Here is a 24,944-nt window from a genome sequence, read left to right on the forward strand (position 1 = left end):
ATGTTATTATTTGAGCCAGACAAGCTTACAAAATTGGACCTGGTGGTCCTACTTGAGAAAGTAAAACCTGTCATTAGTTGATTTTAACTCTGTAAATAAACAGCATTTGCTACAAACAGTCTACACACAAGGACAGAATTGTTGGCATCCCTCGGTTAATGAAAGAAAAATCCAAATGACAAATCAAAGAGATGGATAATACGAATTGTAACAAAACAGCTCAGAAAAAAACTCTAAAGAGATTAAAGGTAAACTTTCTAGCTCAAGGAACATCAGTGTCAGATCGCACCATCCATCATTGTTTGAGCCAAAATGGACTTCATGGGAGACAACCAAGGAGGACACCATTTTAAAAAGAAATCATAAAGCCAGACTGGAATTTGCCAAACTACATGTTGACAGACGGAAAAATTAAGCATATCAAGAAAAGAACACTGTCCCTACTGTGAAACATGGAGGAAGCTCTGTTATGTTCTGGGGCTGCTTTGCTGCATCTGGCACAGGGTGTCTTGAATCTGTGCAGGATACAATGAAATCTCAATACTATCAAGGGATTCTGGAGAGAAATGTGCTGCCCAGTGTCAGAAAGCTTGGTCCCAGTTGCAGGTCATGGGTCTTGCAACAGGATAATGACCCAAAACACAACAAAATGTTAAGTTATGGGTACCATCATTTCTGTCCAGGCCTGTTTCATGAGTTTATTTTTTAAATAATTATGTTGAAGCATGGTTGAAAAGCAATGTCTGACTTTCATTGGTTAATTTTCAAAGCATTTTTATTTATTATTACTTTTGTCAGATTCAAGTTATTTCTGTGACCAATGTGGGTTTTTCTTTTATTAACTGAGGGGTACCAACAATTTTGTCCATGTATATATATATATATATATATATATATATATATATATATATATATACCCATAATGTTACTTGTTGAGCCATTCTTATCTAACATTCCTTTTTAGTCTTCATTTTGAACAGAAATCAAGATTCACAAAGATGACATGGATACATGTTAATGCTCTCCCAACTTTTAGAAGCTCCAAACACTTCATCTTCAAATGCAACTGTTAGGTCTATAAAATGCACTCACCAACAGCATTTCAGGGTATTTAACAAAATCTGCTCTAGAAACTGTAATTTTATACCTGTGTCTAGATAATTTACTTATAATCACACCCTGCACTCGTTCTTTACACTGCTTTTTGTGGATATACCTACACATAGTTTACCAGACTATTTAAAAGAGTTTCTTCTGCTTTTGTTGGAGTAACTGTCTCTACTGTCCAGGGAAGAGGGATTTCTACTAGATTTTGGATAAGAATTGTTATGGAGATTTGATTGCATTCAGCATCTAGAGCATTAGTGAGGTCAGGATGTTGGACGATCACCACCACACCTAATCATCCCCAACTCCCCAACTCATCCCAAACATGCTGGATGGAGCTCCACCACCATCATTCCAGAGAACACAGTTCCTCCACTGCTCCACAGCTCCTCAATGCTGGTGGGCTTTATCCCCCTCTAGCCCACGTCTGGCATTAGGCAGCATGGTGCCAATAGGTTCATTTTCATCTCCTTCAGAGTCCTATTCTATTGGCAGTACTTCTCTACAGGAACTGGACAATATTTGTGTATGTGTTTGTGAATTTGCACATATGTGCCAGCAATAGGTGCAATGTAAAGTTGCTAAAAGCATTCATTAAGAGGAGTGTCCATAAACATGTGGACATAAAGCATGAATGCCTTACAACCAATAGCAATGGGCATTGTGTGGGCATTAGACCTGATCACCTGATTACCTCTCTATATTTCTCAACCTTGTCACAAACTAAACTTTCCTTAACCTGCTTCACACCATACACATTCAGTGATGTTGAGGTCTGGACTCTAAGTGGTTCCATTGTTCTAAGAATTGCATTACTTTGTTTGATGTGTCTGGTTGTTTTTCTCTGTAAGAGCTTCTTGAATTGCTCCACATCCTTTCACACCTACAGAGTTGAGTATAGTCTTCTAACAGTGGAAGGATGGACATAAATATTTTTAGATGTTCTCAGATCTGAAGCAAGAGTAGAGCTCGATTTTTCTTAATGTTCTCAATGTTGCAGATTTTATAGTACAGTTGTTAGGGGCCCCGTTTTCTCTGTATCTTTCAGTTTTGTCTCCTTTCTTATGCAAATAATGTATCTTCTGTATAATCCCCTCACACTGGTTGTTTTAAATGAAAAATAAATACATACAAATTAAATTGTAGTAAATGAAGAACACTCTGATATTTGCACAGTATTTGATGCAAAGCTGTTTGTGCAAACTGATACAGTGACATGATCTACGTTTCAAGTGCACTGCCACTTTACATTAAGTGGCGTTATTTTACCAGACCACCTTCTGAAGAAACATTAAGCACTTCATTAGCTTTAACTGAGTGAAATTTCAAGTGAATGAGTCTCTGAAACCAAAAAGGCAACAGTAGTGCTTCTTCAACTGCATTGAGCAGTTTTTCATTGTTTTTATCTTTTGTAGAGGAAATGACTAGAATCAACAACATGTTTGACTGTGGGCAAAAAGACTGGAAAAACAAAACATTAGAGTTAAGGAGTCCCGTCCAAGTAATTGTCCACAATTCACTTTTTGCAGATAAAGTTTGGATATTTCAGGAATAAATTTCTGCTGTGACACTGAGAATTTCCCTACTGGGGGACTAATAAAGGATTGTCTTATCTTATCTTATTTTATCTTATCTTACTCACCACTAGAGGGAGCCAATTATTTTTGGTGCAGAAACAAAACCAAAATAAGAATTCCGTGCATGTGTGTAATTTAATATCATTTAAAAATTATTTGCTTCATCTTAAAGTGTCTCAAATGTACGACAAAGTTTCAAATCACATTCCAGCAATGAATTCTAATGAAATTACAGTATATCATGTGGAAATGATTACTATAGACGGTTTTCCTTATATTACACAGTTTTACTACATTACTACATCCATGCTTTTTGCATATCATTTTTTCTTACCCATAACGTATATAATTTGCTCCAAAAGATAAACACTTTAGTGTTCTTTAAATGTTTCCTTTTTTATGTAAATATTTGATGGATATGTTAGATCCTTCAATTCTAAGATTAGTCCAATTATTGTGTCCTTATCTCCTGGATTGCTCTATTACTTACTCTATTACCATAGCAAGTTTGACCTGTTTGAAGACAAATCATTGCAGCGATGATTAAATATGTGCAGTGCATATGTGGAGCCTGTACTGAAGTCCCTGGTTTGTTCATTTATGCAGTGAATAATGCTGGTAAGAGGAGTGCAAACTTTTAGACTTAGGTTTTTATCTGATATGAACAGTATAAATACTAAGAGACATTCGGACTGCAGATTATGTTATACTAAAGCCTGACTCATTGAGGGAGTGTCTAGTTCACTTCCTTGTTGTCAGACAAAGGGGAAAACATCAGCAGGAGCATCTGAACAGTCTGGTAGGTTACCGTTTAATATTTTCTAGCTTGACATTATTTGTGACAGATCAGCAAAATCATCAGTATGAACTTTGAAGCTCTCTTATGCTCTCTTAAAACAGCAAAAATTAAATAAAAATAAAATTTCTGACTTTGTTTTGGTACAAAAAGATATAATATTTAGGTAAATATGGGCAGGAGAAATGTGTTAAACCCATTTACATTCTATTTCTAGCTATTTATTGTGGTACAATTTCAATTTGCATCTCAATAGCCTGCAGTGCAGTGTTTTGTAGTATTAATGTTAAAATGTTAATCCATGTTAAACCCTGCTGCCATGCAAACTTTCAGATTGAACCACAGTTTTAACCAGATATTGATAGAACTGCAGTCTTAGAAATATTTCAATTAGTTTAAAAAGTAGTCTTAGGCTTGTGGGAGTCTTTTGAATGTTTTTTTGTTGGAGTATCTCTTTAGAAACATCGTCTCTGGTTACATAACCAGCCTTCCGTTGCACATATATCCCTAATCTCAAATAAATCTCTTCTTAAAAAAATGCAATTTCTATTTCAATTATCAGAGCTTGATGATGTATTTTGTAGTGGTAGGTTAGTTTTGATGCAGAACACTGTGCAATAAACAGTATAGCCGAGTCCACATTTTGTTAAAACTGCAATTTTCAACTAGGTAAGGTTCACTTAGAAACAGAGTTACAAAACCAGCCCTTTGTTGCAAACACAAATCTCAGATGGATGGAAACTACTGACCTCTTATCTTTACTGTGGGCTAGTTTAGCAGGTTTCTTCATTTCCCCTTTATTAAACTCCATTCAGAAGCAGAGAGGCTTCCAACAGCGAATGTATTTTTGTTTGCTTCCACCTTTTAAGAAAATAAAATTAGTAAAAGAAGTAAGAATTGTTCAAATACAAATCTAATATCTTATTACTAATAACTTTTGGTGGAATTTATCAGTTGTTGTATCCAGTCTAATCAGTCTATTAAAACGGATGAAGAGTTTCTGCACAATAAAGAAAGCCCCTGGTCATGCTGTGGGTCTTGAAAGTAAGGTTGCTAGGTAACCAATGCCCACAGTTTCCTGTAACCCAGAATTGCATGCATTTGTACTAAGCTATTTGTGCAGACGGTTTACAGTGCAAACTGGCACAAGGTAAGGGTGTTTAATAACACCTCAGTTTGTTGTCACTCTCTCTATTCTTGGCCTGCATCTGATGAGCAATGCTTGAAGGATGGCCTTTTGGACTTCTGGAGCTGCAGAGTTTAGTTTAGATGCACTATTTAGAGTTCTTGTTTACTTTTGACTTGATTGTGTATTTGTGTGTGTGCGAGACAGTGTGTGTACCATAGTATGAACGTTAGTACCAAACATTAACATAATAATGAAAATGAATATGAAAATGAACCATGACATTTTGCTCACCACTAGCATTTCCAAATAGAGGTCTGTGGCATATAGAGGGGCGTGGCTAAGTGTCATCTGCAGAACTTGAAAGGCCTAGATGTAGTGTTTTTCAGAGAGGTATTGCACACACAGGTAGAGCACAACCACAGAAATGGTCGTCCTAAAGAGAGCGGTATAGAGTGGCTGAAAACCTGAGCCTGCTATAAATATGAGGAAAGTATTAAATGATAAGACCTCTGGTTACGAGAGCAGCTCTGATATGATATTTCATTTCTCCAAGACTTTTATTGCCTTGTAAAACAACTCACTGCTGGAGACATTGCGACCTCTAGCGGCAAAGAAACCAACAAAGTAACCAAGCAAAAATTACTAAAATGTCAAATTACCTTAATCTACTCCTAAAACTCATCTATACCTACTCCTAACCTCAAAATACACCTTAGTCCACACCAAACCTAATTTTAATCTAACCTTAATCTACATCCAATTCTAACTTTAACCTACACCTTAATCTGCACTTAAACATAACCATCATCTAACCTTAACTTTTACCTTAATCTACACCTAAACCTACTCCTAATCTAATCTACAAATTAATCTACACTAACACCTAATGTTAATCTAACCTTATTCTACATCTAAAACTAATCTTAACCTATACCTTAATCTACACCTACACCTTAACCTAACTTTGACCTATAACTTAATCTACACCTAAACATATCCATTATCTAACCTTTACATACACTTTAATCTACACCTAAACATAACCTTAATCTAACCTTAACCTATAACTTAATCTACACCTAAACATAACCTTAATCTAATTTTAACCTACACCTTAATCTACGCCTAAACATATCCATTATCTAACCTTAACCTTTACCTTAATCTACACCTAAACCTAATGTTAATCTAACCTTAATCTACATCTAAATCTAACCTTAACCTATACCTTAATCTACACCTAAACTTAATATTTATATAACCTTAACCTATTCCTTAATCTACCTAGACCTACCTAGACCTAACTAAACTCTTTTTGGTTCTTTTTTCAGTTTCAGACGATGACAGCTCTATAGATTCTGAAAGTTTGAGGGGGAAAAAAACAGGATTGAAAATGACAGCTATCATTTCCTCAGGTAAGTAACGTTTTAATAATCAAATCTACTGTATAATCTTGATTAGCAATTTTTGTAAATGACACAAACAAGGTAGCAAGGTATACAATTATCATTGTTATTATTATTACCACCATGTCCACACTTTAAAGAGAGTAATTTAAAAATTAATTAATTTAAATGTTACAAATAATCTAAGAATACCTCAAGCAATCATCACAGTTGCCATAAAATATGTATCTATATTTAAGATATTTAGTTTTTCTCTTTTCAAAAAAACAAATTTGAATATGTCAGCTGTCCTTTATATTGTTTCAAAACCTTTGGGTGAACTGGCCAATAGAAAGGCTCAAAATTACTTCAAAACATAAAGTCTTAACATTAATAGCTTGTTCTTTGGATAAATGAGGTTTTGAGGTACTTTCTACATCAATACAGTTATGGTGGTCAGTGGACATTATCATAGTAAAATCCCACATGTTCAGAGTTTTAATATTTCAGTCAAAGTTCTGCTTCTACTTGCTCACTTCACTCCTTCTGCTTTCCACACAGTCTCAGATGACCTGAGGATGGTGCTGTTGGGTAATGCTGGTGTCGGAAAGAGTGCTGCTGCCAATGTTATATTAGGAGGAGAGACTTTCAGAGAGACCGAAACCACAGAGTGTGAGATCCAGAGAGGACGAGTGGACGGCAGAAACATCTCAGTCGTCGACACTCCAGGAATCAACAGCACAACCCTCAGTTCAGAAGAGCTGAAGACTGAAATGAGGAGATGTCTCTCACTGTCTGCTCCTGGTCCTCATGTGTTCCTGCTGGTGATCAGAGCAGGAAGGTTTACAGAAGATGTGAGGAACACTGTGAAGTGGATTCTGGAGAACTTTGGAGAAGAAGCTCTGAAGTTCACCATGGTGCTCTTCACTGGGAAAGAAGACATGACAAACAGCCAATGGATTAAGTTTTCTCAGGACATGAAGATGCTTGAATTTGTGAAGAACTGTGGATTTGGTTACTGTGGGATAAACAGCAAGAGAGAGGTTAATCCTGCTCAGATCTCAAAGCTCCTGGAGAAGATCGAGACCAGGGTTCAGGAGAGCGGAGGTCAGTATTATACTCATGAGATGTATGAGGCAGTCCAGAGAAAGTTACAAGAAGAGATAGAAGAGGAGGAGAGGAGAAGACAGTGGGAAGAAGAGAAACAGCAGGAGGAAAGAAGAAATGAAGGGGAAAGAAGAGGAAGAGCAGAAAGTGAAAATAAACATCAACAAATAGAAGAAAAGCTTCAACAAAATACAGAAGAAATCCATAAGAAGCTGGAATTACTGACAAGCATAAGAGACGACAAAGTTCCAAGCAGTGCAAACCCTCAGGAAGCCATAAGTAGAAGACAGACTGTAGATACGATATCAGAACACAACAATCAGATAAGGACTGGAAATGAAGAGCCAGGAACCCAACCAGAGAAAGACGTGGACAGAAAAACACTGGAAGGATTAGTAACTATGGAAATAAAGTCCATGAGAGAAGATTACAGGAGACAAAAGGACTGGGAGGACAGAGGAGCGACCGGTGGAATGATACCTGATCCAGGTGTGTTTAGTACTCTTATGTTGACCAGGTCAGTTTGGCCTGTTTGTGAATCACCAGTCAGATGTGACTCTTCACTAAAAGCACTTGAAGAGCTCCCATAGCTGATCATTGTGCTTTATATCTAACATCACTTTCCCTATATAGTTTATATAGATTTTTTTATTATATAAAAGTCATATTAAAATACTCTAGTCACACAAACGCTAGTAATCTGGCTTAGTAATGTATTAACATACTGCTTTACATATTGACAATTTCCTGCAAAAACCTGCAATCTTCTGCAAAAAAAGCAATCAATAGAAGTTCTTGTAATATATATACATATATGATTCCAAGTCAGTTTGGAGCATTTCTATTGGTCCATTCAAATTTTACAATACAATTTAAAGAACAACTGTGAAAAATGGCAAAAATGGAGATACAAGGTTTTTTTGCGTGACACTTGGTTGTGAAACAGAAATACACCAATATTTACTTTGTACTGCATTAGACTTATATAGACATACAGCATATTCTTGCTTTATGATGCATTACTAAAATAAGAGTATACTGTACACTATATGTCGAAATGTTTGTGGACACTACTTTAAGTTGCACCCATTGCTGACACACATCTTGTCTAGTACTGCCAATAGAATAGGACTCTCTGGAGCAGATTAATATCATGAACCTATTGGCACCATGCTGCCTAATGCTGCCAGGCGTAGGCTAGAGGGGTAAAAAGCCCCCAGCATTGAGGAGCTGTGGAGCAGTGGAAGAACTGTGTTCTCTGGAGTGATGGTGGTGCTCCATCCAATGCTATTGAGATGAGTTGGGGATTTGGGGTTAATCGTGAAGCTGTGCTCTGTTTCTTTCAGAGTCTCATTTGAGGATTGTGCTCCTGGGTTCTACTAAAGCAGGGAAAAGTGCATCAGGAAACACCATCCTGGGAAGAGCGGCATTTCAGAAGAACATCAACTCCACAGCAAAGTGCAGGAGACAGGATGGAAGGGTGGGCAATAAAAGGATAACTGTGATCGACACCAAGGGAGTCTCCCACAGGGCTGATATTTCAGCCTACTGTGAGCTGTTTGAGGAGAGTCTTTCCTTATCTACCCCTGGACCTCATGTCTTCCTCCTTGTGATACATTCTCCAAAGATCTTAAATAACACCATTGACCCATTAATTAACAATTTAGGTCAAGACTTTTTGCGACGAGCTTTGATCCTGCTCACCCATGGAGACAGATGGGGGACAGACCATGAAAGGACGCTGAAGTATAACTTGGAGCTAAAGCAACTTGTGCACAGCTGTGGAGGAGATTACCAGATCTTCAACAACATGAAGCAGAAGGAAGACCGCACTCAGGTCACAGAGCTGCTGGAGAAGATTGAGACATTGGTGCAGAAGAATGAAGGAAAGCACTACACTAATGAGATGTACCAGGAGGCCCAGAGACAGAGAATAGAAGACAGGGTAGGGGTTTTAGAGGAGAAGGTTGATGTGTTGTCTAGGCAGAATGAACAGCTCTCTACGGTAATAAAGCAGTCTCAGAGGAGGAAGAGTAAAGAAAATGAATGTTGTTTACTGTAAATTTTCTCATGTCAACCTTTTTCATGTAAACTCATGTATGAAATGCATGGAAGTGATACTTGTCTTCATACCCTGCAATGGACTGGCGCCCTGTCAGCCTGCTAATCCTGCCTTGTGGCTGAAAATTCCGTAGGTAGGCTCTGGACCCACCTGCACAAGGACCCCTCTTCTTCATTTACTATTATAGGATGAAGATTGGTAAAGTGGGACAGTTGTGGAATTTTCTTTTTTATCTTTTTTGTGTCTTTTTTTTACTACTTTTCCAAAAGACATTAACTGTGACCATGTCACAAAGCTGCCGAACATCTATAGAAGCCAGATGAGTTACTGTGGACAGATCAAATCAATATATATATATATATATATATATATATATATATATATATATATATATATATTATTTTCCACAATCAGAATTCAACTTATGGAAAAATTAACTGTATTGAAAAGTATACCTTACCAAAGAACCTTGGGTGTTTTGGGGGTAGTATTGCCACCAGGGGAATAAGCAATATTGCAGTAATTGAGGGAAGACGAATCACCAAAAATGTCAAACTGTCAGACTGTCATGTCAAAGAGGATGGGTTGATCCAAAGCCTACCTCAAATCCACCACATGGACTTCCTGAAGAAACACAAACTGAAGCTTGGGAATGGTCATCATAAGATATTTTGTGAACATACCTTACAAATAGCTGTGCAGCAAAGAATATGTCAGAGATATGTTAGAAGCCTTCAGCAAAGAAGAGTGGGGACAAAACCAGACTACAAAACAAGCTGTTCAAGCAGGTGTTACTAAATGAGGTTTCTAAACTTTTGCACAGCTCTTGCTCTTTCAGCACTGATGATTTAGAGCATGTATTTCTATGCTATAAAAGACAGCATGACTGTATTTGTAATTAATACATTTTAAATAAAATATATATATTTATAATTTGGTCAAATGTACATAATTCTAATTCATTTATATTTGTATAGCACTTTTTTACAATTGCCATTGTCCCAAAGCAGCTTTCCATGAATCCAGGGAGAGGACAGGAGATTAACAAATCAACAACAATAAAAAACCTAAACCCACTGGTGAGCCAAAAGGTGACAGGGGCAAGGAAAAACTCCCCCAGAGCTGGATGAAGAAACCTTGGGAGGAGACTCAAGGGGGGGACCCATCCTCCTCTGATCAAAACTACTTTAATATCACCATATAAGACTGCTGCTTGGGTGTGCTGATATAAGCACAATATTATTTAATAATTGTAATAATTGTAGAGAAGTTGGGGATAATGAGAGTAATGATGGTTGATGGTGGTAAGAATTATAGTTTTATAGTTAGAGTCCAGAGCCCAGGCCTACCAACTTCAACAGAATTGCAGGTCGTTAGAATGAATTCTGAATGTATTTATAGAAATCAGAAAATGTTGAGCACTATCAGAACATGGCTGATGACTCCGGCAGGTATAGCTGACAGCCTAATTAGAAGGAGAGAGCCAGAAGGTAACACAGACTGATGTGTTTTGTGGCCGGGCAGAAGGGTGAATGGTACAAGCAGATGACTACAAACTGATCTGGTCAAGTCATTTATTGTAAGAACTCTAGCTGCTGCATTCTGGATCTTGTTTAGGCTCTTAACAGAGCAATTTGACAGTAAGGAATTATAGTATTCAATATTTATAGTACAGTATAGCAATATTCCAAGGATGAAGAAATGCCCTTCTAGAAATATATACTTATTTTATATATATTTTATAGATTTTTTTATTATATAAAAGTCATATTAAAATACTCTAGTCACACAAACGCTAGTAATCTGGCTTAGTAATGTATTAACATACTGCTTTACATATTGACAATTTCCTGCAAAAACCTGCAATCTTCTGCAAAAAAAGCAATCAATAGAAGTTCTTGTAATATATATACATATATGATTCCAAGTCAGTTTGGAGCATTTCTATTGGTCCATTCAAATTTTACAATACAATTTAAAGAACAACTGTGAAAAATGGCAAAAATGGAGATACAAGGTTTTTTTGCGTGACACTTGGTTGTGAAACAGAAATACACCAATATTTACTTTGTACTGCATTAGACTTATATAGACATACAGCATATTCTTGCTTTATGATGCATTACTAAAATAAGAGTATACTGTACACTATATGTCGAAATGTTTGTGGACACTACTTTAAGTTGCACCCATTGCTGACACACATCTTGTCTAGTACTGCCAATAGAATAGGACTCTCTGGAGCAGATTAATATCATGAACCTATTGGCACCATGCTGCCTAATGCTGCCAGGCGTAGGCTAGAGGGGTAAAAAGCCCCCAGCATTGAGGAGCTGTGGAGCAGTGGAAGAACTGTGTTCTCTGGAGTGATGGTGGTGCTCCATCCAATGCTATTGAGATGAGTTGGGGATTTGGGGTTAATCGTGAAGCTGTGCTCTGTTTCTTTCAGAGTCTCATTTGAGGATTGTGCTCCTGGGTTCTACTAAAGCAGGGAAAAGTGCATCAGGAAACACCATCCTGGGAAGAGCGGCATTTCAGAAGAACATCAACTCCACAGCAAAGTGCAGGAGACAGGATGGAAGGGTGGGCAATAAAAGGATAACTGTGATCGACACCAAGGGAGTCTCCCACAGGGCTGATATTTCAGCCTACTGTGAGCTGTTTGAGGAGAGTCTTTCCTTATCTACCCCTGGACCTCATGTCTTCCTCCTTGTGATACATTCTCCAAAGATCTTAAATAACACCATTGACCCATTAATTAACAATTTAGGTCAAGACTTTTTGCGACGAGCTTTGATCCTGCTCACCCATGGAGACAGATGGGGGACAGACCATGAAAGGACGCTGAAGTATAACTTGGAGCTAAAGCAACTTGTGCACAGCTGTGGAGGAGATTACCAGATCTTCAACAACATGAAGCAGAAGGAAGACCGCACTCAGGTCACAGAGCTGCTGGAGAAGATTGAGACATTGGTGCAGAAGAATGAAGGAAAGCACTACACTAATGAGATGTACCAGGAGGCCCAGAGACAGAGAATAGAAGACAGGGTAGGGGTTTTAGAGGAGAAGGTTGATGTGTTGTCTAGGCAGAATGAACAGCTCTCTACGGTAATAAAGCAGTCTCAGAGGAGGAAGAGTAAAGAAAATGAATGTTGTTTACTGTAAATTTTCTCATGTCAACCTTTTTCATGTAAACTCATGTATGAAATGCATGGAAGTGATACTTGTCTTCATACCCTGCAATGGACTGGCGCCCTGTCAGCCTGCTAATCCTGCCTTGTGGCTGAAAATTCCGTAGGTAGGCTCTGGACCCACCTGCACAAGGACCCCTCTTCTTCATTTACTATTATAGGATGAAGATTGGTAAAGTGGGACAGTTGTGGAATTTTCTTTTTTATCTTTTTTGTGTCTTTTTTTTACTACTTTTCCAAAAGACATTAACTGTGACCATGTCACAAAGCTGCCGAACATCTATAGAAGCCAGATGAGTTACTGTGGACAGATCAAATCAATATATATATATATATATATATATATATATATATATATATATATATATATATATTATTTTCCACAATCAGAATTCAACTTATGGAAAAATTAACTGTATTGAAAAGTATACCTTACCAAAGAACCTTGGGTGTTTTGGGGGTAGTATTGCCACCAGGGGAATAAGCAATATTGCAGTAATTGAGGGAAGACGAATCACCAAAAATGTCAAACTGTCAGACTGTCATGTCAAAGAGGATGGGTTGATCCAAAGCCTACCTCAAATCCACCACATGGACTTCCTGAAGAAACACAAACTGAAGCTTGGGAATGGTCATCATAAGATATTTTGTGAACATACCTTACAAATAGCTGTGCAGCAAAGAATATGTCAGAGATATGTTAGAAGCCTTCAGCAAAGAAGAGTGGGGACAAAACCAGACTACAAAACAAGCTGTTCAAGCAGGTGTTACTAAATGAGGTTTCTAAACTTTTGCACAGCTCTTGCTCTTTCAGCACTGATGATTTAGAGCATGTATTTCTATGCTATAAAAGACAGCATGACTGTATTTGTAATTAATACATTTTAAATAAAATATATATATTTATAATTTGGTCAAATGTACATAATTCTAATTCATTTATATTTGTATAGCACTTTTTTACAATTGCCATTGTCCCAAAGCAGCTTTCCATGAATCCAGGGAGAGGACAGGAGATTAACAAATCAACAACAATAAAAAACCTAAACCCACTGGTGAGCCAAAAGGTGACAGGGGCAAGGAAAAACTCCCCCAGAGCTGGATGAAGAAACCTTGGGAGGAGACTCAAGGGGGGGACCCATCCTCCTCTGATCAAAACTACTTTAATATCACCATATAAGACTGCTGCTTGGGTGTGCTGATATAAGCACAATATTATTTAATAATTGTAATAATTGTAGAGAAGTTGGGGATAATGAGAGTAATGATGGTTGATGGTGGTAAGAATTATAGTTTTATAGTTAGAGTCCAGAGCCCAGGCCTACCAACTTCAACAGAATTGCAGGTCGTTAGAATGAATTCTGAATGTATTTATAGAAATCAGAAAATGTTGAGCACTATCAGAACATGGCTGATGACTCCGGCAGGTATAGCTGACAGCCTAATTAGAAGGAGAGAGCCAGAAGGTAACACAGACTGATGTGTTTTGTGGCCGGGCAGAAGGGTGAATGGTACAAGCAGATGACTACAAACTGATCTGGTCAAGTCATTTATTGTAAGAACTCTAGCTGCTGCATTCTGGATCTTGTTTAGGCTCTTAACAGAGCAATTTGACAGTAAGGAATTATAGTATTCAATATTTATAGTACAGTATAGCAATATTCCAAGGATGAAGAAATGCCCTTCTAGAAATATATACTTATTTTATATATATTTTATAGATTTTTTTATTATATAAAAGTCATATTAAAATACTCTAGTCACACAAACGCTAGTAATCTGGCTTAGTAATGTATTAACATACTGCTTTACATATTGACAATTTCCTGCAAAAACCTGCAATCTTCTGCAAAAAAAGCAATCAATAGAAGTTCTTGTAATATATATACATATATGATTCCAAGTCAGTTTGGAGCATTTCTATTGGTCCATTCAAATTTTACAATACAATTTAAAGAACAACTGTGAAAAATGGCAAAAATGGAGATACAAGGTTTTTTTGCGTGACACTTGGTTGTGAAACAGAAATACACCAATATTTACTTTGTACTGCATTAGACTTATATAGACATACAGCATATTCTTGCTTTATGATGCATTACTAAAATAAGAGTATACTGTACACTATATGTCGAAATGTTTGTGGACACTACTTTAAGTTGCACCCATTGCTGACACACATCTTGTCTAGTACTGCCAATAGAATAGGACTCTCTGGAGCAGATTAATATCATGAACCTATTGGCACCATGCTGCCTAATGCTGCCAGGCGTAGGCTAGAGGGGTAAAAAGCCCCCAGCATTGAGGAGCTGTGGAGCAGTGGAAGAACTGTGTTCTCTGGAGTGATGGTGGTGCTCCATCCAATGCTATTGAGATGAGTTGGGGATTTGGGGTTAATCGTGAAGCTGTGCTCTGTTTCTTTCAGAGTCTCATTTGAGGATTGTGCTCCTGGGTTCTACTAAAGCAGGGAAAAGTGCATCAGGAAACACCATCCTGGGAAGAGCGGCATTTCAGAAGAACATCAACTCCACAGCAAAGTGCAGGAGACAGGATGGAAGGGTGGGCAATAAAAGGATAACTGTGATCGACACCAAGGGAGTCTCCCACAGGGCTGATATTTCAGCCTACTGTGAGCTGTTTGAGGAGAGTCTTTCCTTATCTACCCCTGGACCTCATGTCTTCCTCCTTGTGATACATTCTCCAAAGATCTTAAATAACACCATTGACCCATTAATTAACAATTTAGGTCAAGACTTTTTGCGACGAGCTTTGATCCTGCTCACCCATGGAGACAGATGGGGGACAGACCATGAAAGGACGCTGAAGTATAACTTGGAGCTAAAGCAACTTGTGCACAGCTGTGGAGGAGATTACCAGATCTTCAACAACATGAAGCAGAAGGAAGACCGCACTCAGGTCACAGAGCTGCTGGAGAAGATTGAGACATTGGTGCAGAAGAATGAAGGAAAGCACTACACTAATGAGATGTACCAGGAGGCCCAGAGACAGAGAATAGAAGACAGGGTAGGGGTTTTAGAGGAGAAGGTTGATGTGTTGTCTAGGCAGAATGAACAGCTCTCTACGGTAATAAAGCAGTCTCAGAGGAGGAAGAGTAAAGAAAATGAATGTTGTTTACTGTAAATTTTCTCATGTCAACCTTTTTCATGTAAACTCATGTATGAAATGCATGGAAGTGATACTTGTCTTCATACCCTGCAATGGACTGGCGCCCTGTCAGCCTGCTAATCCTGCCTTGTGGCTGAAAATTCCGTAGGTAGGCTCTGGACCCACCTGCACAAGGACCCCTCTTCTTCATTTACTATTATAGGATGAAGATTGGTAAAGTGGGACAGTTGTGGAATTTTCTTTTTTATCTTTTTTGTGTCTTTTTTTTACTACTTTTCCAAAAGACATTAACTGTGACCATGTCACAAAGCTGCCGAACATCTATAGAAGCCAGATGAGTTACTGTGGACAGATCAAATCAATATATATATATATATATATATATATATATATATATATATATATATATTATTTTCCACAATCAGAATTCAACTTATGGAAAAATTAACTGTATTGAAAAGTATACCTTACCAAAGAACCTTGGGTGTTTTGGGGGTAGTATTGCCACCAGGGGAATAAGCAATATTGCAGTAATTGAGGGAAGACGAATCACCAAAAATGTCAAACTGTCAGACTGTCATGTCAAAGAGGATGGGTTGATCCAAAGCCTACCTCAAATCCACCACATGGACTTCCTGAAGAAACACAAACTGAAGCTTGGGAATGGTCATCATAAGATATTTTGTGAACATACCTTACAAATAGCTGTGCAGCAAAGAATATGTCAGAGATATGTTAGAAGCCTTCAGCAAAGAAGAGTGGGGACAAAACCAGACTACAAAACAAGCTGTTCAAGCAGGTGTTACTAAATGAGGTTTCTAAACTTTTGCACAGCTCTTGCTCTTTCAGCACTGATGATTTAGAGCATGTATTTCTATGCTATAAAAGACAGCATGACTGTATTTGTAATTAATACATTTTAAATAAAATATATATATTTATAATTTGGTCAAATGTACATAATTCTAATTCATTTATATTTGTATAGCACTTTTTTACAATTGCCATTGTCCCAAAGCAGCTTTCCATGAATCCAGGGAGAGGACAGGAGATTAACAAATCAACAACAATAAAAAACCTAAACCCACTGGTGAGCCAAAAGGTGACAGGGGCAAGGAAAAACTCCCCCAGAGCTGGATGAAGAAACCTTGGGAGGAGACTCAAGGGGGGGACCCATCCTCCTCTGATCAAAACTACTTTAATATCACCATATAAGACTGCTGCTTGGGTGTGCTGATATAAGCACAATATTATTTAATAATTGTAATAATTGTAGAGAAGTTGGGGATAATGAGAGTAATGATGGTTGATGGTGGTAAGAATTATAGTTTTATAGTTAGAGTCCAGAGCCCAGGCCTACCAACTTCAACAGAATTGCAGGTCGTTAGAATGAATTCTGAATGTATTTATAGAAATCAGAAAATGTTGAGCACTATCAGAACATGGCTGATGACTCCGGCAGGTATAGCTGACAGCCTAATTAGAAGGAGAGAGCCAGAAGGTAACACAGACTGATGTGTTTTGTGGCCGGGCAGAAGGGTGAATGGTACAAGCAGATGACTACAAACTGATCTGGTCAAGTCATTTATTGTAAGAACTCTAGCTGCTGCATTCTGGATCTTGTTTAGGCTCTTAACAGAGCAATTTGACAGTAAGGAATTATAGTATTCAATATTTATAGTACAGTATAGCAATATTCCAAGGATGAAGAAATGCCCTTCTAGAAATATATACTTATTTTATATATTATTGTATATATATATATATATATATATATATTATATAAAGCTTTTTGTTTACCTAATAAGCAACATAAGCAGTAGTTTAGGACCATGTGGCTCCCAAGAGGCATCTAACATATTGCATTATAAAGTCTAAGATACTCAACCCTCAGAATCATTTGAGATATCAGCTCAATCTGATCAGATAATACTCCCCAACTCATCCCAAAAGTGCTGGATGAAGCACCACCATACATCATTCCAGAGAACACAGTTCTTCCACTGCTCCACAGCTACTCAATGCTGGGGGGCTTTATACCCCTCTTTTAGCCCACACCTGGCATTAGGCTGCATGGTGCCAATAGGTTCATGTTTACTCTCTGCTCCAGAGAGTCCTATTCTACTGGCAGTCCTTCTATAGACAGTGATGGACTCAGGTTGTTTGAAAGGCTAATAAATTAAAAGGGCACCTACTGCATGACATGGAGACTCACCAGTGCACAAGAAGCGATTGATAACCGATTGATAACCGATTGTAACATGAGGGTGGAGGCAGCTGCATGTCTTTAGTCTCTCTCTGCACATAAAGACCTATTTTAGAGTGTCTTCTTCAAGAACACCCAACGCTGAGATGCTTAAATTCTAGGATTCCTAATCAGGCCAATCATGATCAGCACCTGTGTGCTGGAGATAAGTCTCATGTGAAAGGTGGAGCTTTGACCTGACCTGTGTATGAGCTAACAACTAAGGCCAACAGGGGGAGACATTACAACCATGCACATTTAAATTGAAAAAATCCATGATTATATGTTTTAGCAAAATTTTATATTGATTGTAGGGCTTTTTAGGCTGCAAGACCTCGTACCACCCCACCTAATACCTGATCAGATCATACTCCCCAACTCATCCCAAAAGTACTGGATGGAACACAATTCTTCCACTGCTCCACAGCTCAATGCTGGGGGGCTTTATACCCCACTAGCCCACGCCTGGCATTAGGCAGCATGGTGCCGATAGGTTCATGTTTACTATCTGCTCCAGAGAGTCCTATTCTATTACCAATACATCTTATTGCCTTTGTTTGAAAGACTTTTAAAAATTAAAACTACTGCATGACATGGAGACTCACAAGAGCACAAGAAGCTATGATGCACCATGTATGATACAATGGCCCCCCCCTTTGCCTTGCTCATTTCCACTCTCAACCTCTCAACTATACATAAAAAACAACTTACCTCATACCACTGATGTGTGAGTAACCACAGAAAAAAAGGCAATTCATTTATACCAAAGCCACATATGCCACAATGTCAGCACCACTAGCTCAGTGCCCCTAAAGTGTCAAAGTGGACTTCATGGGAGATGATCAAAGAGGACACCATTGTTGAAAACAAATCAGATTCCAAGACTGGAATTTGCCAAACTACATGTTGATAAGCCCCAAAGCCTCTGGGAGAATGTCCTATGGACAGATGAGACAAAAATGGAACTTTTAGCCAAGGCACATCTGCTCTATCTTCACAGATGGAAAAATTAAGCATATCAAGAAAAGAACACTGTCCCTACTGTGAAACATGGAGGAGGCTCTGTTATGTTCTGGGGCTGCTTTGCTGCATGTAGCACAGGGTGTCTTAAATCTGTGCAGGGTACAATGAAATCTCAAGACTATCAGGAGATTCTAGAGAGAAATGTGCTGCCCAGTGTCAGAAAGCTTGGTCTCAGTTGCAGGTCATGGGTCTTGCATCAGGATAATGACCCAAAACACAGCTAAAACACCCAGGAATGGCTAAGAGCATCTTTGGAAGGAGCTGAAACATGCCGTCTGGAAAAGGCACCCTTCAAACCTGAGACAACTGGAGCAGTTTGCTCATGAGGAATGGGCCAAAATCATTTCTGTCCAGGCCTGTTTCATGATTTTTTTCTTTTAATAATTCTGTTGATGCATGGTTGAAAAGCAATATCTGACTTTCATCTATTAATTTTCATGTTCGTTTTTATGTATTATTTCTTTTGTCAGATTCAAGTTATTTCTGTGACCATTGTGGGGTTTTTTTTCATTAACTGAGGGGTACCAACAATTTTGTCCAATGCTAAAGCTAATCTATGTTACATGAAAAAAACAATGAGGGGAATGCAGTGTTATGTCTACCATGGCAGCTGTTACATAAGGACATCAGGAACTTTTTGCCAAAGTAGGCATCTGGTGCCATTGTGAGAACCTGAATAAGGAGAATGAGGAACATGTTAGTATACTTGATCCTAATCGTTTGCTTTTTGTCTGCGCTTCATAATGAGATAAAGTGAGAAAATCAGTCCTGTGGCGCTGAAAGAACTGGAGCATGTAGTGAAGACTAGTCTGGCGACCTCATTATTAGGTCAGGTGGTTTTGATGTCAAGGACATCCAAAATGAACGTTGTGGAAAGAAGGTCTATGCTAGATTAAGCTTTTCACTTGATGATTACAGAAATGACTGATGTAGATGTATGCAACAGGGTGTTCAGTCTTATCTGCAAAGGGCTGGTGTGCGAGTAGCTTTACGTTCAGACTTTTAATGGATATCAATGCAAAAGAAAAAAGATGAAGGAAATTTGGAGCATTTCAATTGGTCCTTCATTATGAGACATGTAACACAATGTAAAGAACAATTCATAGTTTCATGATTCACTGAATGTTAAAAAGTGAAATGTGTTAAATATGTCATTTATTCAAATGTGAAGTATTTTGAAGTAGTTTGACATAGTTTTTTCAAATACATTATTTTAGAATATTCTAATTATTACAGCCTTCAACATTGTAGGACCAAAAATGATCAAATAAGAGAAAGGAGAGAGATCCTCCTGTTATATTAATGTGTTATTAGCATGGTTTTCATATTTTTACATGATATTTTGCTCATTTGAGTGAATTTCCTCAGTTTACTTTATAGTTGTTTTAGTTTGTTTTTTTGTGAATATATTTTTAGTGTTTTTTAAAAGCAAGACATTGAATAAGCAAACACATTGATGCACCACAATGACACTGAAAAAAGAGAAAAGAAAAATAACTAAATAAATAAAAGAAAAGGAGTGATGGGAAACATTATACATACATACATATATGCATAAATATAGATAAATAAGTATATAAATAAATAACAAAACAATTGTACACCACACGCAGCTTCATGCCTGATTAGAGCAATCCCTAACAAAGTCAATAGCCTCAGACCACAGTTGAACCATGGCTGCCCTGGTGTGATGTAATCTGGCAGTAATTTGCTCTAATATAAGAACATCCCAAAATAATGTATAAACAAAGGTCAGTTAATTTAGTTTGTAATGTGTGTTTTTTCTTTAAATGTGTGTGTGTGTGTGTGTATTTGTGTGTGTGTGTGTCGGTGTGTTTGTGTGTGTGTGTGTGTTTTGTGTGTATGTGTGTGCCAGTTTCAAATATTCCATCTCAACCTGCATCATATGATCTTCACCACCATTCGTAAACATACCTGCAGCACTTCCTAGGTCCATGATTAGAGCTGAAAGATCACCATAGAGTGAACTGATCTGAAGAAGGATTTTACAGAAAATGGAAGAAAGTCACCCAGGTGAGTTCACCTCAAACACCCACCATGACTTTTAGACCCATGACCAGAAAGAAGAGCAGAACATAGTATTTGTTTACTGGTGCAACACCCTGTCCACCTGTATTCAGATGCCATCAATTTAAATCCAAGATAAATACATTTTTAAGAAGAAGTCGTTCTGAAGTGCAAAATTATTCAATTAAAAAATAAAAAACTTTAATCAGATCAGATCACACAGATTCAGTCTTGTACACAAAAAAAGCAAATGATCAAACAGGTTTAACAAATGGGAAAGCTGGTAAATTAACAGCATTAGTCAATTTTACCCCTCTACTAAAACAGCAAATACACTACATCATTCTCACAGCAGCTAATGAGCTGAATTATAAGTGTATAAAGGTTTATAATATCACTATCAGGAACCTAATTGTCTAAAATGTGGTGGGCAGAATCACATATCAGGATACAATGCTAACACCATCACGCTCCTCTTCCTAATTTAAAAATGTGTGTTTTTATAAAGCTGTGTCCTTCAAGCTACTCTCTGTTCATATTCTAATGGTGTACAGCAGTGGTGGTGTTTTGGGGATGTGAGAGAGTTGTACTACTACTATCCTTCATTATTAGTACTTTTAAAGTAAAAATCTTACATTTTGTCTCCCCATAAGGTTTTAATTTTATTGTTATGTGAAATCTTGAATTGAAAGGAAGGATCGTCAAATAACTCCGGTTCCACACCAAATGTTCTGTATAAAAGGTCTCTTTATTTCACAATCAACACAAAACAAAATGAAAGCATACATGGCAGAATGTCACTTTCACAATGAGACTTGCTGTTACTCACCACTCACAATGGATCGGGAGAGCCCGTCGATCCTAGTAAGAGACAGCTGTCCCAGTAATACCACCGAGCTGGACCGGCAGTTCCACTCAGCCGACTCTCACCAGAAAAAGGAGAACCCTGTCTTTTATATCTTTAACAAAATGAAGAACTGTGCATGGACAGGGGGCGGGGGGGCAAATAACAGCACCCTCATGAAAAACAAGTTATATAATCAATTACATAACTGTGAGTTTATAGTATTACATAACCCGTGACTTAAAACAGCTGTCTATACCTGATTCAGCATCATGATATAAGGTGAACATGGATGCATCATATATATACGAATATAATATACGAATACGGAATATTAGACGAATATACGGAATAATATATCATATATACACCTTATATTCGGATATGTAGACCCAACTAGCGTGGTTCCGCGGTGCACCTGCAATACTTCATAACTTCATAGTACAAACACCCTTGCAGCCTATCTAAAGGGGTAGGGCTCTTCCTAGTGGTTACATCCCATAACTGAACATAGAGTTGCTCATGTGATACAGTGTGTAGTAATTTAAATCAGAATTCATAGTAGATGTAATCAATGTCTAATATGTATATTCTCATTTTTATTCTTGTTTATTGAAGCTTTCATCCTTTATAGTCATATTTGCAAATATTAAATTGTAAAAAAATATATCCATGTAAAGAAAATTGTTAAAGAATGAAGAAAACTTAGTACAAACTAAAGTTTTCAATGTCCCTCAACATGTATTCTAATGATATTCTTAATGCATTACATCTTGTATATATGCAATATAGAACTATATCCATGATACATACATACATGGGGAAAAATTATTTGATGTGCTCATTTCAATTCTTTTACCTTCCAGTGACTGATCTTTGGATATTGCTGGTGGGGAAGTCTGGGTCAGGAAAGAGTGCTACAGGAAACACCATACTAGGCAGAAATGTCTTTATAGAAGAGCACAGGACCAGGACATGTCGAGGTGGCAGGCAGAAACATCCGGGTGACTGACACTCCAGAGATCACTACAGAACAAGTGAAGACTGAAATACAGAATTGTCTGTTATCTCCATTTAATGGCTCTTACGTCTTTTTAATGGTGAAAAATTCAGTTGCTAGATTCAGAAACCAGGAGAGAAACCCTCTTCAGTGGATTGAGGAAAACTTCAGAGAAGAGGCTTTACTCCACACCGTTGTTCTGTTCACCCACGTTGATCGGATAGGGGAAAGAACAATGGATGAATATTTTACTGTCAGGCCTGAGCTGAGGCTACCGGTCAACAGGTGTGGAAATCGATATAACACATTCAATAACAGAGCTCCTAGTCGCGCTCAGGTCTTAGAGCTGATGGAGAGGATAGATGAGATGATTAGAGTGAATGGTGAACAGAGATACACTTCCATGACATACCAGAGGTTTCAGGAGAGAAAGAACCGGAAAGAGGCAGAGAATTTGTTAGCAGGGGCAGTGGTAGGCTTATCTGCACTTTTAGCAGTTGCTCTAGTGTTTAAGTAAAATAAAGGGAAAATAAATGTCTCCCTCTCCTGACAAGGAAGCAAGATATTCCTATTCCCATTTGGTTTCGTTTTCTAGTGTTTTGTTTACCCACATCTAGACACAGTATTGTCACTGTGCAAATACCTTGTGCTCACCACAAGTTAATGTTTCATTTTCACTTTGCCGCTCTGTTTGCTCTTAACTTATGAATAATTCCTACCGTAGAATGAAGTAATGTTTGATCATTAAAATGGGTTTTCATTCATCAAAATTGAGGGTAATATATATGTATATGTATGTATATTTCTAGCTTTTGTTCTGTTGTTTTTGGTGGTTTTGGGGGAAATGTGGCTGAAGCCACCATAACAGCATGTATTTTCACTGTGTCACTCCTCCGAATGCTGTTAAACACACGCAGAAGGTTGTGTGTTATTGTAAAATAACTGCACCATTGTGATATTATTATTTTAACGGTTATTTAAGGATAAAACAACCTTGTGTGCTCTATTGCTTTATTTTCGTAACTAGGAAATAAACAAATATATTTCTTGTTTTATTTTTGGTGATTTTGAGGGAGATTAGTAATTATTAGAAAATCTACAGATAACTAAAAATAGTACTCACTTCCATACAGTCCTTACTATAGTAGATTGCTTACTGTTTTTTTTGTTTAGTTTTTTTGTTTTTTTGGCTGAACCTGTACTTTAACATCCATAAAAAAGTCTACTTTTTACTCTACTATATTGCCATTTGAACATATTGGCACCATGCTGTCTAATGCCAGGCGTGGGCTAGAGGGGTATAGAGGGGCACTGAGGACCTGTGGAGCAGTGGAAGAACTGTGTTCTCTGGAATGATGGCGGAGGAGCTCCATCCAGTACTTTTGGGATGGGTTGGGAATTTACGAATGATGTGTGGTGGTGATCATCCAACATCCTGACTTTACTAATGCTCTTTAGTCAGTAAATGCAACCAAATCCTCACAGCAATGCTCCTCCAAAATCTAGTGGAAAGTCTTCTTCTCTGGACAGTAGAGACAGTTACTCCAACAAAAACATGATCAACTCCTATTAAAACCCTTGATTTCAGAAGAAACAATGAATGAGTAGGTGTCCCAATACTTTTGTGCATATCGCATATACAGAACTAGAGTAGCTGAAAAAAAAACCTAAATGAATCTGTAAATTCACAATCAAAAAAGAGAGAATATAAATAGAGGAACAGTTGATGAAATTATTTGTGACATAACGTTTTTTTTTTTTCAGTTTTACACTGGAGCTATGAGGCTAATATAGCTAACATACAATGGAAATTTACACCCCATCAGCTAGCATGGTGCTAATGGTGGTAATCTCTAATAGACTTGATTATGTGGTTTCTTACACTGTCAGACTCACTGTTAGCTAGAACATGGACTGAACTACACACAAATTTCAGGATATACGATGGCCAATGTTCTTATAACCAATATACCTAAAACTGCTTATTATCAAAACAAGACCTCTAAATCTCTGAATGAGAATGGGTTAGTCCTGTAACAATGACATGGAATGTTGTTTTGTTCTTCGTCAAAGGTGGTTTTACTTCATTCAATTTTACGATTTTTAATTTTGTAATGTGTAAAACCACAGAATTTAAAATGCACTAGTTTTTCACATAACTGTATAATGATTATACATGGTGACCGTTCTGAGAGTGGATAGAATGTCCACATATTATTAATTACAAATTAAAACCCAAACTAATGAAAAAGAAATCATATCTAAGGATAAATCAAATGTAAGTTTATTTGTTACATACACAATCACACACAATACAACTAATA

The 24,944-nt window shown here is 37.5% G+C and overlaps 2 protein-coding genes across 2 annotated transcripts; both read left to right on the forward strand.

Moving 5' to 3' along the window:
- Positions 1-6,558: 6,558 nt before the first annotated feature.
- On the forward strand, positions 6,559-9,486 carry LOC140535349 (GTPase IMAP family member 8-like). Its single transcript, XM_072656647.1, has 2 exons — positions 6,559-7,590; positions 8,448-9,486. Exons 1-2 carry the CDS (start codon positions 6,573-6,575, stop codon positions 9,161-9,163), a joined length of 1,734 nt encoding a protein of 577 aa, XP_072512748.1. The 5' UTR covers positions 6,559-6,572; the 3' UTR covers positions 9,164-9,486.
- A 968-nt stretch (positions 9,487-10,454) lies between these two features.
- On the forward strand, positions 10,455-15,818 carry LOC140535554 (GTPase IMAP family member 8-like). Its single transcript, XM_072656953.1, has 3 exons — positions 10,455-10,467; positions 11,613-12,299; positions 14,780-15,818. Exons 1-3 carry the CDS (start codon positions 10,455-10,457, stop codon positions 15,493-15,495), a joined length of 1,416 nt encoding a protein of 471 aa, XP_072513054.1. The 3' UTR covers positions 15,496-15,818.
- The last annotated feature ends 9,126 nt before the right edge of the window (positions 15,819-24,944 follow it).

The sequence above is a fragment of the Salminus brasiliensis genome, chromosome 15, assembly GCF_030463535.1.
Source record: "Salminus brasiliensis chromosome 15, fSalBra1.hap2, whole genome shotgun sequence".
Classification (NCBI taxonomy): domain Eukaryota; kingdom Metazoa; phylum Chordata; class Actinopteri; order Characiformes; family Bryconidae; genus Salminus; species Salminus brasiliensis.

What these genes read in the sequence shown, in the direction of transcription:
- LOC140535554 (XM_072656953.1), top strand. An exon ending in GCAGTCTCAGAGGAGGAAGA is followed by an intron (nt 12,300 to 14,779) that starts GTAAAGAAAATG and finishes TGTTTCTTTCAG; the next exon opens with AGTCTCATTTGAGGATTGTG.
- LOC140535349 (XM_072656647.1), top strand. Translation starts at nt 6,573, where the DNA reads ATGGTGCTGTTGGGTAATGCTGGTGTCGGAAAGAGTGCTGCTGCCAAT. An exon ending in TGGAATGATACCTGATCCAG is followed by an intron (nt 7,591 to 8,447) that starts GTGTGTTTAGTA and finishes TGTTTCTTTCAG; the next exon opens with AGTCTCATTTGAGGATTGTG.